The following is a 14,664-nucleotide window of genomic DNA, read 5'->3' on the forward strand; positions in this document are numbered from 1 at the left end:
ACATAGGTAGGGCGAAAAAAACAACAACAAAAAAATGCTCATTTAATTGCCGCTGGAGTTTATTAGCGACTTGGGCGAACGCACTGTAATCCTCCATTAACCCTGGGATTGAAGAGAAAGGTAGCGAGTTTGGGAATGAGTTTCGGTGGTGCCTGCAGACAAAATGAGGTGATGGGGTGTTTAATATACACTAAAAATTTATATATATATATATATATATATATATATATATATATAATTTATTTATTTTTATTTTATTTATTTTTTTTGTTTTGTTTATTTATTTATTTATTTTTTTATTTTGTATTTTTTTTTTTTTTTTCATGTTGTCAACAAAGTAACAGCAAAGGAAAAAAAAATATCTCTAAAAAAAAATATATATATATATATATACCATTGAACCCTCACCTTCCGCCATCCCATAATACATTTATCATCATAATATGGTTCTCGCTGCTAAAATAACGGGAGTAAATTTTGGCAGGCTTTCCTGTGTCAGTTTTGCGATATAATTCCCTTTCATCAGTCATTACCAGGAGGCAAAATATCCACTTAGCTTAAAAGCCAGTATCGTCTCCTCCCACTTGATGTCAATCGCAAATTTGGCCTCTCGTATGATCTCTAATAGAGGAGCAGGCCTGGCTGTGATTTGAAGAACGGCCTCCTCCCGCCAGGCCTCCGCCCCCTCACATGAAAGCACCCGTACCTTTTTTTTTTATGTTCTGACCATCCATCTTGGCTTTGTAACCTTTCTCAGCCAGAGACGTGTCGGTGAATTTTATTTTTTAATTTGTTGCCAATCAATTATGCATATGGTGCTTGTAACTGCGTTTTGCGTCTTTCAAGTGGCACATGCGCCAATGTGAACGTCAGCGATGTTATGCTTTTTCAATAATTTTTTTTTTTTTTTGTGGCTGACTTAACATTCATATCATTTCTTTCCCACAGCACCCGTCAGTGTCATCTCCTGCTGGATATCTTCAACCCAACTGAGCACGAGCTCACCGTCAGTGCCAAGAACAACCAGGACCTGGTCCTCCATGCCAGCGAGTGCCAAAGGTAAGAGGCCGGCGCACCGGCACACCCCCACAAATTCTGCGTCTCTCTGCCTTTCCACCCATGTCTGAATGCGACATTTCTGTGCTCCTTCACCTAAAAACATTTCTCCAAACGACCTCGGCCTGTTCTCTCGCACCCCCTCGCGCCGCCTTGTCGTTGCACGGCAGTGTGGCACATTATGATTACGGTCAGTATTTTCTCTCCGGTGCGCCCCGCGAACGGACGGTCGCAGGCACGGTGACTCATAAGCCTCTTCCCACAGGGTTGGAATGTAAGGGGAATTACTCGCTGACGATAGAAATGGACCGGTTAGTGTTCGGATCAAGGAAAAGGGAGAAATACTCGGAAGTGGTCAAACGTGTATCGTGGTCATTTTTTTTCAATGAGAGCGGTTGTCTCAAATTGAAATAAAGATCGCAATCCTCCGCGCTTGTACGCAAGTTTATGAGTCATATCAATTCTATTAGGACGTCTGTCACCAGTGAATAATCTCTCGCTGTGCTACGTGTAACTTTGGTCGTTTGATAAAAGCCATCGGTAAGTCCATTCTATATTTAAAAAAAAAAATTCTTTATATATGCTAAAGCTAAGTTTTTTAAAAAAATCATGCAAATACACCAAAAAAATAATCGATCAACTTTCATAATCAGTGCTTAATTTTCTAGCGGGAGGTATCGAATTTTGCGTACCTCGCGAAACACTGCCGTCGTCTCCCGGCTCTCAATTGAGCCACGCCTCGCTTCCTGCCTCCCCACGCGTCCCCTCCCGCTGCACGTCGTACCGCCGTGTCATTTGATATTATGCTTGTGCCCCGGGATGAACGAGATGTCAGGCTCAAGATGTTTTTGGTGGAGTCTTTGTATCCTGGAAGTGCAAAGGTTGGCTTTTGAGCCCGACAAAGCAGAAAAATGGTTCTGTCAATCATCCACATGCTTAATTGTGCGAATAGCCACAGTCAAGCATTTGCATCCATGTTTGTGTGTTTTAAAAATAAAAAAATAAATCAAATAAAAACAACAACGGGATGTCTTCTGCGATTCTCGTCTTAGCTTCAAAACTTGCTAAGGTCACGGCATAGCCGAAGTGAACCCAACAGACAGCCCGATACTCTTCCGACGTGACTTTGCACCAGTGCACAAAGCGAGGTCCGTAAAGACACGGGTGAGAGAGTTTTGTGTGGATGAACTTGACCTCAACCCAATGGAACACTTTTGGATGAATTGGAGCAGAGACTCAAGTTCTCGTCCAACTGAAAGGCAACATTTCCTGTCCATGGTGTGACCGAGTGCCACTTTCACGAATATTTTTCGGGCTTCGTCACAACAGTGAGACGAATAACTGTAATTAAAAACATGAAATGGGAAATCGGAAAATTCTGTCTGCGTTTTTGTCCCCACAGCACTTAAAAAACAAAAACAAAAAAAAAACGTAACAATAACGAATAATAAAAAACAAACAGTTGAAATGATAATAAAGCCGTTGATGTCTGCTGGCAACAAAAGTGAGTACACCCCGAAGTGAAACTGTCCGAGTTGGACCTACACTATATATGTATATTTTTTGGCCACTGTTATTTTCCATAATTTCCTTAATCATGACAATTAAAATGTATTTTTTTTATTTTTAATATTTTAATAATTTTTCTAATATATAAATATTAATTTTAAATAAAAAAATTAAACTCTCCCAACATTTACATTTAACTTATTAAATAATTGAATATCACAATAAATATTCTAATCAGCTTCTTAGTGTTCCCCGCGACACTTTTCTCCTTTCCGCATGGCTCCTCATTCGCTTTTAGCGCACACGGTTGGCCACACCTCAGCGCATGAGCTTTTCAAACATAGCTTGTTTCCATGGTGACCACCTTCACCCTTTGTGGTTGACATAATGTATTTGCAGTCAGTTATCCCGTCCGTCTTCAGTGAGTCCCACGTGGACATGAATACTATCTTTTTTTTTTTTTTTTTTCCCCTCCTCCTCCTGGGAGGGTATTTGCTTTGCCCGTTTGAAGTGCTCATTATGCCGTGTCGTGTCCAATAAAAAAAATAAATAAATAAATAAAAATACCAGTGCTTGCTGAGGACAGGCGATGTGTGCAATGTTTTCTGGAAAAAATGAGAGCCGACAGTTGCGATGCATGTCTCCCCGGGATTCACAATGCCCCGACTATGTCATATTTGCTCGGTGGAAATTTCACTTTTTCCCCCTCAGCAAATGTTGTGGAGATAATATCTACCCTGGAGGTGTGCGTTACCCCCCATTGGCGTCAGTGAGATGAGGTTTGCTGAAGGTGCTGTAACATCAGGAGGGTTTCCAGACTCATTCCAAACTCACCCGTGACAAACCCTTCCACACACTTAAAAACACATTTCAACTCTTTCAACACACTTGAACTTTTAAGAATGTCAGTAATATAAATCATGCCCCCCCCCCCACACACACACACACTGTCATCTTGAAATTAGAAAGCATGTTAGCTCGGTCGATTGCCCGATTGTGGGGGAAAAAAATCGTAATCACGATTATTCAAACGATTATTCAAACGATTGTTTAAACGATTATTTAAACGATTATTTTTTTCCTTCAAAACCATATAATTAAAAAAGGTGCATATATATATATATATATATATATATATATATATATATATCGTACAATTATGCCAATTTTGTAATCGTTTAATTTAATCGTAATTGAATTTCGATTAATTGTACAACCCTAATGCTAGCCCCAAGCTTTTGTCACTCCCAGTTAATTTATTGTAATATTGACTCATCAAACTGTGTAATTATGTCTCATGTAAGTCCACTAGGTTAATCGGAACAAATCCGAAAAGCCATAAATCTGCTGGGGGTGTTACAATGACGATTCACCTTCAAACGATAACTGTTTTGACACACGGCAGCAACAGTCACAGGCATATAATCTCTGTTCTGAGACATAGCGCAGGCGCAAACGACGAACCGTGATATAGCAGCTGCCGTCCTAGAGTCAACCCATCGTCACAAATTACTGACACCCGTCGTTTGCCGATTGCTTCCTTTCTCCTTTCAATTTCAATATTCATTCATATTTCAATACCTGTGATTTGATCTATGCCACGGCAAAGCCATCGTCCCCCGAGTAGTCGTTGTAGATCAGAGGTGTGTTATTTGTCACTGTTAATTTTCCTCCGAAAAAATAAATCAAAGAACAAATCTCGAAATCCAGATGTGGCTCTTCTAGAATGATACCGCCTCCATTCAGCGCTTGTCAAGCCTCTCACTTGCGTGTGAAAACCAACATCCCACCCCCAACAGAAGAACCTTCTGGCTTTTAACAGCGCAAACAGAAATAGCTCACTCTTGTCTGCCCTCGTAATAGTCTGCCGCCCCTCACTTTTAATGACAGCCGGCGCATTAGAAGATAGTCTGCACAGTAACCTCCTTGGACGCGCCGATGCGTTCCATAATTGGCTGTGAGGATTTGTTTTGGATGTAGCTCAGCATATTGAGTGAGGCAAAGGATGGAAGGGGAGGGAGGACCGCCGCAAACAAAGGGTTACACCGAGTCAGCCGCAGTCTAAAAATAGACGCTCGCTCTCGCCTGCCTCTGCATAGGCCTGCATGCATCTCCGCCCTTAAGCTCTCGCACGTGAGCTAAAAATAACCCTCCCGAATGAAAACATGCACACGCGCGCTCGGCGAGCTCAAGGCTTCTTTCCCTGCGGCATTAATACGTTGGCGCAAAAAAAAAAAGGGGACGGGGGTGTCATGAAATGCTACTTGGAAATCATTCGGCAGGATTCAATTCTTAGTATTCAGGTGCATTCGTGAAAATGACATCACAGCGCCGAAGGGCTCAGGTGACGAACATCGCAGCTCACCTGTTTTCTGGGTTTGGTCACGTCACATTCGTACTGTGATGTCATTTTTAGTCGCCAGCAGATGGCGGCAAAATGGCCGCCCCGTGAGATGGATTAAAAATGAGTGAATTTTCCTCCATTTTAAAAAAAAATTAAAAAAATCATAGACAAGACATGCTATTTTAGAAGGCATATTATTTTTGTGAAGCGTTATATGTTCGATAGTTTCCTCCAATTGTACCGTACTTGCTGGATTTAGCGCCGTTATGCCGGGTTCTGGCCGAACAAGTGTTTTGTTCGTGGAGTAGGGGGATTTTGGTGGTGAGTTTTCGATGGTTCGTCCGCCCCGTGGAAAATAAATAAAATAAATAACCACTAGAGGGAGCCTCGCCGTTGTTGACCTGCGATGGATCAGTTTATAAGCCCCAAATCTTGGTTTTACTTTTAAAGAAAAGCAACTTTGGAGTCTATATTTAATATAACCAACCATTTTCTGCGCCGCTTATCTTCGCTGGGGTTGCGGGTGCTGGACAGAACACGCTGGGCACATCTATACAAACGGCCATTCACATTCGCACTGAAAGACAATGAACTGATGATGGTTTTGGAGTATGGGAGGACGCCAAAGAAAACCCATGTAAGAACGGGGAGAATATGCAAATCCCACACAAGTCTTTGCCCAGATTCCAACCCCACAACCTCGCATTGTGTTTTTCTTCGCCACCTGAGAAATTCCGCCGTTCTGTAAACAACATGCGCTCCCTTGCCATCTGCAGCTTCAGCCTGTCAACGGTAACGCGAAAAGCCAGCCCGTATGCTTTGATATAATCATCGTGTACTTTTGGTGGAAAAGCAACACGACATTTAATTAGAAACGGGTCACTTCCCAGCGACCCTCTCAGCTGGTGTTATCGCTGCCATTAGAACCGCCATCACTGCCAAATTATTGGGAGATGGCGGTAATTAGAATCACCGTGTCAGGGGTCACACCCGGCGGACACAATGTTGTTGAGTTCGGCTTTTCAAGGTGTGCGGGTTTCCAAACAGATGCGCGGCCGCGTCACCGGGAACTCGGTGAGGGGCTTTTCTCTGACATTCGCAAATATTACCTTGCACTTTGTTCCTAACCCGCTGCAAATGACATCCACGCACAAGAAGTGAGTACTGGTTTCACGCTGTGTTCTGTTCTTGTGATGATGTTCCCCAAATTTATGGATAAGGCTGAATTTTCTGTACGCTAAAGTCATAATTAAATATTTAATATAAATATTAATTAATTTAATTGAAACATTTGGATAAAACAAAATGCAGTTGTCAAAATGAATCGACAACTATTTTAATAATCAAGTGCTCGTTTGTTTCTGTAGTTCTTTGTGCAAGCAGGAAAAAAAATTGTTTGTGATACGAACGCAAAATAAAATTTTGTCTGATTATTCGATTACTCGATAGACTAATTGTAAGACTAATCAATTCTAAAAAAAATATTTGACAGCCATAATATGGCAATACTGGCATATATTCTTCATCCTCAACACAGAAGACGAAGTGAAAATAAATATTGCGGAATACTTTGAGGAGTTTCCCTTATATCTTTATTATACTGCCCTCTGGTGGCCAAGGTGCCCACCTACTGAATTGATGCAGTCAATTATATGATTACCGTGTTTTTAATAAAAAGTACAGTATTATAGACTGGAAGTTTCCTGATAAAAAGAAACGTTACACCATCGCAATTTTGGGGAGCGGTGGAAGGCAGGAAAAAATTAATGGTATTTTTATTTTATTCACTGGCAAAAAGATGATTCCAGATGCGCAACCCTCCCCTTCCCTTTTCCACATCTAATCTTCCAAATAAATGATTTTTGTTCATTGTTAACATTTCACCAGCCAACATCATGAGGTCGGCGCACCTCCGCATTTGAAAAGGATTGTCAGCAAACAAAAGCTTCTGTGAATCGTGCGAGACGGGACGGCGCTGCCGTGAATGGATTTCATCAAAGCAAAAAAAAAAAAATAGCCCGAGTAATGATCTTCGAATTGGATCCGCTGATGAATGCCTTCAGCTGACCCAAATCACCTCACGCTTGCCGTAAAACTCATTGCCAGTCATGAAAATGTCAATGAGAAACCGGCTCCGAACACACCCGGCTTGGCAAGTGCCGCGACAAGAAAATAGAATTAACAATCTGTTTTCAAACACATGCAAATTTGGATTTGGTTTCTGCAAAATCTTTGTCCGAATACCTCGACGCTAAGTGCTCATCTGTCCAACCTCCCCAAACGCCGAAGAAGTAAAAGCTCATGAAAGGTGTTATCAGGCGAGACGGGCGAGGTGAAATCGACCGGCAGAGACGTTCCTCGGTGGCCACTCTTCAGCTGCCGCGTTGTTATTGAAAGTCTTGTAACGGTTTAGATTGGTCTGCGGATGGCCTAATCCTGAAAAAAAAAAAAAATAAATCATATCGCTGGGACGAGACGATGACGTGTTGCGCCTGCCAACTTTGGCTTGGTGCTTCTCTCTTGGCATACAAAGTAGGTTGTTGGTGGTGATCTTGCCGGCAAAGCGATAGAAAAAAAAAATTGTTGCCTCAATCCTTGTGAGATTGAATTACGATTATTATATCTGTCACAAACCCAATATGAATCGGAATGCCGTGTTTAGGCTAGCCGGTGCGCGTGGAACATATTGTAAAGAATATTTTTTTTCCCGTATAAACAGTCCCTCCTCTTCCAGACATGACTTTTTAAGATTATTTTATGTCAGTACGGGATGACATGCTCACAATTTTGTGGGTTTTTTTTCCGCATGGATGCCGTTCGGCGTTGTTAGCTTAACTCAATCAATCCATAAGACGTATACATATATATATATATATACATATATATATATATATATACACGTTTTCAAAATTGTAGTCCTCGCCTCCCAAAGACGTATTTATACGTCTTTTTTTTGTAGCATTAGGACACAATATTCTGTTGCAAAATGAGTCAACATCCAGAAAAATGCTGGAATTGAAGGGCGAAAATTTCTGGGATCAAATGAGTTCATTAATGATAGACTACGCCGTTAAAATCGAGCAATGTCACCGTCGTAGGAATGAAAATCCGCCATGAATACGTTATGAATATCTGACTGTTGCAGGTTCCAGGAACAAAAAAAAATGGAACCCGACTAACCTTTTCAGTTCTCTCATGTTAGCGTAAGTGTTTGGTCTTGTTTGAAGTGTAAATGGAACAGCGTCCTTCTTGGTAATTACTTGTCCAGAAAGACCAGCAGCCCCCCCCCCCACGCCATGCCAGACGGTGTCCTTTTGCCTTGTTGTATTTTTAGTCCTGGTGTGTGCAATGTGTTTGGAAAAAAAAAAGGAAAATAAAGCAGCACTCGTTTGAAAACGCGACTTCAGTCGTTGACGTAAACCTTGTGCCACCAATCTTCAAAGGTGACTGTTTGAGTGTCTGCCGTTCACCACCGTTTTTGAAGCATCATTATCTCATTTTTTTTTTTTGCTGCTTTGTTGTAAAATCCCCACGATGATAATTGCGATGTTCTTCTCTCCGTGTCACTTTGATGCGTCTCTGTACTCATCAAGAGGCGAGTACGTGAAGAGGCGTGACCGATGCGATTCTGTTTCTCCTCCAGGATGGCCATCCAGGTTGACAAGTTTGACTTTGAGAGTCTGCCACTGCCCGACGTGGAGACCATTCGCTTGACTAACCCCAAACAGCTGGAGGAGGAGCGACAGCACGCTCAGGGCTGCCAGATCAACAGCAAGCTGGGCATCTGTTGGAGCATCATATCCTTTTTCCGCTGGCTCAACGTTACCTGACAGAAAACACGTTCAATCGCGGGGGTTTCGATTTATTATTTAGCCTCCTCGCCAGTCTTTAACCATCTCCGTTCATGAGGAGGTGATAGATTTATTATTTTTTTTTAAGGTGGTGAGTCTGATGTGCGTTGGCAGTGATAAAAAACATCTGGATTACATCTGGAGGCCCTCTAGCCGGCGGGGAACTTGTTCCTCAGCGTTGACAGATGGCCGAGCGTACGGGTTCCATGTTTGACACTTTGACACCGTGAAGCGATGTTCTCGCGTGTCAATCTGAATGCGGAGCCATTTCGCGCGTCGGCATTGTTTTGGGTGGACTTTTAGACAGTCCACTTTCTTAAGGCGGGGGAGGTGTCAAAACTCATCTTTAATCATGGCCCACACAATTTTTATTAGATTGCTTTCATGTTAATTACAAAATGTATTTTTTAAGTATATAACAATTGATATTTTTTCATATTAAAAATGAATTTGGTGAAAATAAATGTACAATTTATTCGGTAAGAAACACAAAGTATATGCACTTTATTTGCGTTAGTGGGCCACGTGAAATAATGTTGCAGGCCGAATCCGGCCCGCGAGCCTTTTGTTTGACACCGGTGCAAACTTTGAGCGTCTCATTGAAAACCGAATACAATATCAGTCTCACTCTGAACGTCGGTACTGCATAAGTAATGTAACCCCGACGACAGATTGAATCGGCGAGACTCGATATGAGGGGCAAGTGCTTGTGTTACTGATGAAATAGAAGAAATCTTGCTCGCTCATACGACGCAATTTGGCGCTATCTTAAATAACATCAAGGTCAGCTTGCAATTATTCTTGTTGTTAGGAGGAAACTTTTGATCCCGCCAAAAGTTCGTGGGACCAGAAAAGTCATTAAAAGTCACCATCTGCCTGCCGGAATTTTTCCCTCAAAAACGTTTTATTTATTTATTTATTTTTTTTAGTCAAGCATTCACGGCCTTTGTCCTGAATCTCAGAATATGATCATTATGTTGAATCTATTTTTGGAATAAGCCGGTGTGGACACTTTCTAGATGTTATGCGTGGTCCAACTTCTAAGCCCTGAGGAACTCCTTTTGGAAATGAACTTTGAAACTGCGATTGTTCCACCATAATTTTCTTTTTGGAATTTGCGAACTCTGAAAGGTTAATCAAAATGTGCTGCTCACTCATATCGCCCCCCCCCAGCCCCCCAAATGTCAGCTGTGTACATTATCGTTGTATATTACCGGGATAATTGCTCTCTGATAGCCGCATTTGTTCTGGCGCAATATCGATCAGTTTGTTACTACCTCTGCAGTCAAGTTCCAAAAACATATTTCCCAATAGCCCTTGACATTTTGAGGTGAACACTAATAACAGTTAATAACCCAACATTAGTTTGTGTCATTTAACGCAGCGGTCCTCAACTACCGAGGGACATTTGGCGCCGAGCTGAATTGAGAGAATGAACTCAACATATTTTATCGATCAGCAGTATTTTCAAAATAGGTGCTTCTTCCACGCAGGAAGTCAATTTGTCAAAGTGCTCATCTCGGTCACATGACGCAGTAGTTAAAAAGTTGGCCTGCAAAACGGTAAAAAAAATTTTTTTATAAAAAAAGTCTTTTGAAAGAGGATCAAAGCGGGATTTTTGTGGTACTGCGTGAAATCTTTGATTGAATCGAAAATGTCATCGAATCGGGCCCTGGTGTATCGAATTGAATCGATTTTGGATATTTGAATCGATACCCAACCCTAATTATTTGTGATGGTTTGTACCGCTAAGTGCTGATTTTTAATTTTTTTAGTTTGCTCGTGACAAAATGTTCTTAAAATTGCATGTTTATTTATTTATTTATTTATTTATTTATTTATTTATTTATTTATTTATTTATTTATTTATTTATTCATTCATTCATTCATTCATTCATTTATTTATTCATTCATTTATTCATTTATGTATTTATGTATTCATTAATTAATTATTTTATTTATTTATTTAGTTATGTATTCAATAATTAATTAATTAATTTATTTATTTATTTATTTAGGTATTTATTTATTAATGTATTTATTTAGTTAGTTATTTAGTTGTTTATTTATTTATTTATTTATTTTATCCATTTTAACTTATCCAAGGCGCCAGTCAGAAATCCTTCCCCTTTGTGTTAGATTTAAAAACAAATCAAATATGAGATTGCCAATTCAAACCGCGATGCCAATTAAAAATGAGAAGAACAAATGTTCCACAGCGCCATGTCACACATTTTGATTGTCATTGTGTCCCATTAATCCAAAACTACTTGTTGGATTGCAGCCCACCTAAATTCTGTGTCATGATACGGGTGTGTTTTCTGACTTGTTCCAAACTCCCGTGTATTGCTCAAAGTTTTCCCTTAACCCCCCATCCACCCTTCCCTCCGTCGCCACGGCGAGGCCAGCGTGGAGGGAGTCCTGAACCAGCTGGTCCTGGAGCACCTGCAGCTCGCTCCCTTGCAGTGGGGTGAGTGTCACCCGCGACACGCCGTGTTTCGTCGTCACCCAGAGAAACTCGGCTTGCAATTGAGCCGTGGTTATCCCGTCACCTTATTACCTGTCATTTAGCACGCGAAGCCCCGCAACTGGTCTCAAGCCATGTTTTTATTTGCATATATAATGGCCTGCAGTCCATTTTAGACAATTGGAAACAGCACCTCGGGTAGTGTGCGAACCTCCAGGGACGCGCCACGCACTTTTTTTTTTTTTGCCGGTCGCACCATCTGCGATCATCATCTGAAATCACTCTCGATTCACAGCGGGTGTTTTTTTTGTTGTTTTTTTTCCCCTGTTCTTTTCGATTCACGGCACCTCGTTTTGGGCGATGCCAGCTTTTTGATTAGTCAGCTGGGGCCATTGTGATTTTTTATTTTTTTTTCCCCCTACAAAGATGAGACAATCTACGAAAATAAGACAACAGTGCAGATAAGAAAAAAAAAAGTGAGGAATTCAGTCGAAGAAGTCACAGAGATTCTACTTCCTTAGGGTAAAGTCTGAATAAACAACAGTTAAATTATTTTTGCGTCTTATTTCCATGAAGGAAACCTCACACTTCCAGTCTCGGCCTTACGAGGCCCGCTGATTATATGAGGCAAGTAATTTGCTTCAGCCCATTAGGATGCCTTTATCTGCGTTGCCAGAACTATCATAGGCTCAATTACGGATGTAATTCAAGCTTTTCCCCCTTGCGCCTAAAATTCAAAGTCTAATTGGATACTTTTACTTGCTTTTTTCGGCGCTTTACACTCAGCGAGTAAAATTAATAAGCCCCTGCTTGCCGAACAGTTGCTTTGGAGTTGCAGTTGTTTAAGAGTCGTTTTCGAGAAAAAAAAGCTTGCATGTAAAAAGTGTGAGGTTTTCCATCTTTTGATAGTTATCAGTAAAGAAGATGCAGTTCCCGAGGCTTTTTTTTTATTTTTATTTTTTTTTACTTTGTTATTCACGTTTCAGAGAGCAGGCCAATGCAAAGCCAGAGGAAGTTTTTAGCAATCGAGTCCCGTTTTATTGAAACTTGTTCCACCATTGCACAGAGGTCGTCGTGAGGGACCCCACCCCAAAAAAAAAATTTTTTTTTAAAATAGCATGGCTTATACACCGATTATTATTAAGTCAAATTTTTGCTCCTTGTTTTCTACCTGGTGCGCACTAGAGGCTGACATTTTTTTTTTCCGGAATCTCACGGGTCACGGGAGGGTGTCAACTTTACCTTTAATCACAGCATAGGGATAAGGGATGTCTGGGCCGCAGCCACCCCCCCCCGCGACCCGACCCCGGCATAACGGTCGATCATGGCCGGACGGAATGCGAAAGAGATTTGTTTGACTTACTTGAAAAAGCTGCGAAAGGAAGTCTAAATAAGAAGATTCACGTCTCCGGATTAAGAGCTTGAATCCATCGAAATCTCGGCTTGGTTTCTTTGCTAATTCCAATAGATTTCTACAGAGTCTTTGTGATTTTCACTTCAAATTAATTTTCCACCTGAGCAATCAAAGGTGACTTGCCAGAGCCTCTGCCATTCTGTTTACAAAATTTTAGGAGGGTGGGGGGGAGGGGGGGGGGAGATAAGCCCACCAAATTGTATGCATCAACCATTGATTTTATTGTGTGCCTGAAAAGGGTAGACGGTTTTACAAACTCCCTAAATGCCAGAAGCTTAGTCTCGGAGATGCTCCGCTAATGTTTTTCTGAAGGTTACTGCTTGACTGCTTTTATGATCTCTGACAACATTTTATTGCACTCGCAGACATCATAAGGGGGCACTCTGCCTTCTCGCAAGTGTTCGGAAGGAAAGACGGCCTTGCATCATTATAATTTGATATATTATTAGAACACCTGGCCACGTTGTTCCGTCTTCATTTCATACAAACTTCAACTTAAAGGAGACATTTGTTTTTTTTTCCAACATTTTTTATGCAAACTACCGCATATTCTACGTCCAATTAATTAATTAATTAATCTATTTATTTAGTATTTATTATTCGTGTGTTTATTTATTTGTGTATTTATTTATTATTTTGATTTATTTTTGTTTTTATTTATTTATTTGTATTTATTTATTAATTTTATTTATTTTATTTTTTTTTTCTACTGCTGGGCCAACGCTAAGTATGACGTGGGTGTTACCATGACAACTGGCATCAAAGCTGGGACGCTTTTTGATGACGATGTGGCGTGAGCCCAAAGTATTTCAAACAAAATTCAGTCCTAGTCTCGTTTTTTTCCATTCTTCCGTCTGCCAAGTCGATATTTCGACTCCTGCAATAGTTGCTGATTAAACCCGGTGAAAACGTTTTGTTCCACGTATGGGTTATGCATTACATTGTCTTCTTTACCGCTTTTTTTTTTTTTTTTGCTGTACTTGTTTTCTCCCAGCCCATTATACCAAAACTATAACGCTATAAATCAGTTTGAATTGCCCCCCCCCCCTTCCTCCAAACACCTTTTGGGCATTTTATCAACCATGATTAACTGTTCTACCGTACCATTGCAAACTTGAGGAAGTAAGAACGAAAAATATAAGTGAAAATGTCCTCTTCGGAGACGGTGGTCACATGAGAAACGGCGTAAGATTTCGAAACTTTAATTTTAAACATGAGGATGAAAAATACATCTGCGTTAACAGGGCAGCGGGTACACCAAAAAATGCGACGGATGTCGCCAGTAAGTGTGCGCATCACAGGAGTTTGGATCTTGTTAGTGAGTGTGCGGACATTTTTATTATTATTTTTCTTTTTTTTTCAAACTTCCTCTCTCTATTCTTATTTGTCATCCCATTCACCTCGCACCGCTTGCCAAGTTTTAGGTTCAATAAGAAGTTCATTTTTTTTTTTTCTTTCTTACTGTCAAAATGAGAATGTGAAGATGGAAGGTTGAAATGAATTAGAGCTGTTGCGAAATTGCATTGCCGAGTGAAATTGAACACGCTCCAAGGCATGAAATTGTCTACTTTGGAGTCGCATTCAAATCCTGTTTTTGAATGTGGATGATTTTTTTATTTATTTTTAAATTGGCTTTATTATGAGAATCTCCAGCACAAAAAAAAAAAAAAAACTGTGATATTTTGAAGCTGCCCCACGGGTTTTATTTTGCAACCTGGCGTTATGTAGATGAGCTATTGATTATGGCGTTGCCGGTCTGCCACCTTGATTAAAGGCAAAGTGGTGCGCCTCGACATGAGGTGTCACTATATCAACTTAATGGGGTGTTGCTAAACACACAAGTCCGCTGGCCAATCGGATCAAAGCGATGCTTCTTGCGTGGTTTGCGTATTGCCTCAGAGAGAGACTTTGTAAAGACTAAAATAAAAATAATTCAAGAAAAAAAAATATGCAAAATGAAGTCAATTTACAATTTTTGACAAATGGCTCTCACTCTTTTGCTTAGAGAAGCAAAACAGCAATC

The 14,664-nt window shown here is 40.6% G+C and overlaps 1 protein-coding gene across 3 annotated transcripts in view; it reads left to right on the top strand.

Annotated features, from left to right (window-relative positions):
• The window catches only part of trappc9 (trafficking protein particle complex subunit 9), an 82,342-nt gene that overhangs the window by 45,146 nt on the left and 22,532 nt on the right, over window positions 1–14,664 (top strand). For 2 of the 3 annotated variants that reach the window (XM_088319291.1, XM_088319290.1), the window contains 2 exons: window positions 949–1,059; window positions 8,553–8,754. In XM_088319291.1, the coding sequence (XP_088175417.1) occupies window positions 949–1,059; window positions 8,553–8,739 (298 nt within the window). In that variant the 3' untranslated portion in view covers window positions 8,740–8,754. Of the gene's footprint in view, window positions 1–948; window positions 1,060–8,552; window positions 8,755–11,139; window positions 11,231–14,664 lie in introns of those variants that run through there. The other variant, XM_088319292.1, reaches the window with a different exon arrangement.

The sequence above is a fragment of the Idiotropiscis lumnitzeri genome, chromosome 16, assembly GCF_059441095.1.
Source record: "Idiotropiscis lumnitzeri isolate Australia: NSW breed Sydney's pygmy pipehorse chromosome 16, RoL_Ilum_1.0, whole genome shotgun sequence".
NCBI lineage: Eukaryota > Metazoa > Chordata > Actinopteri > Syngnathiformes > Syngnathidae > Idiotropiscis > Idiotropiscis lumnitzeri.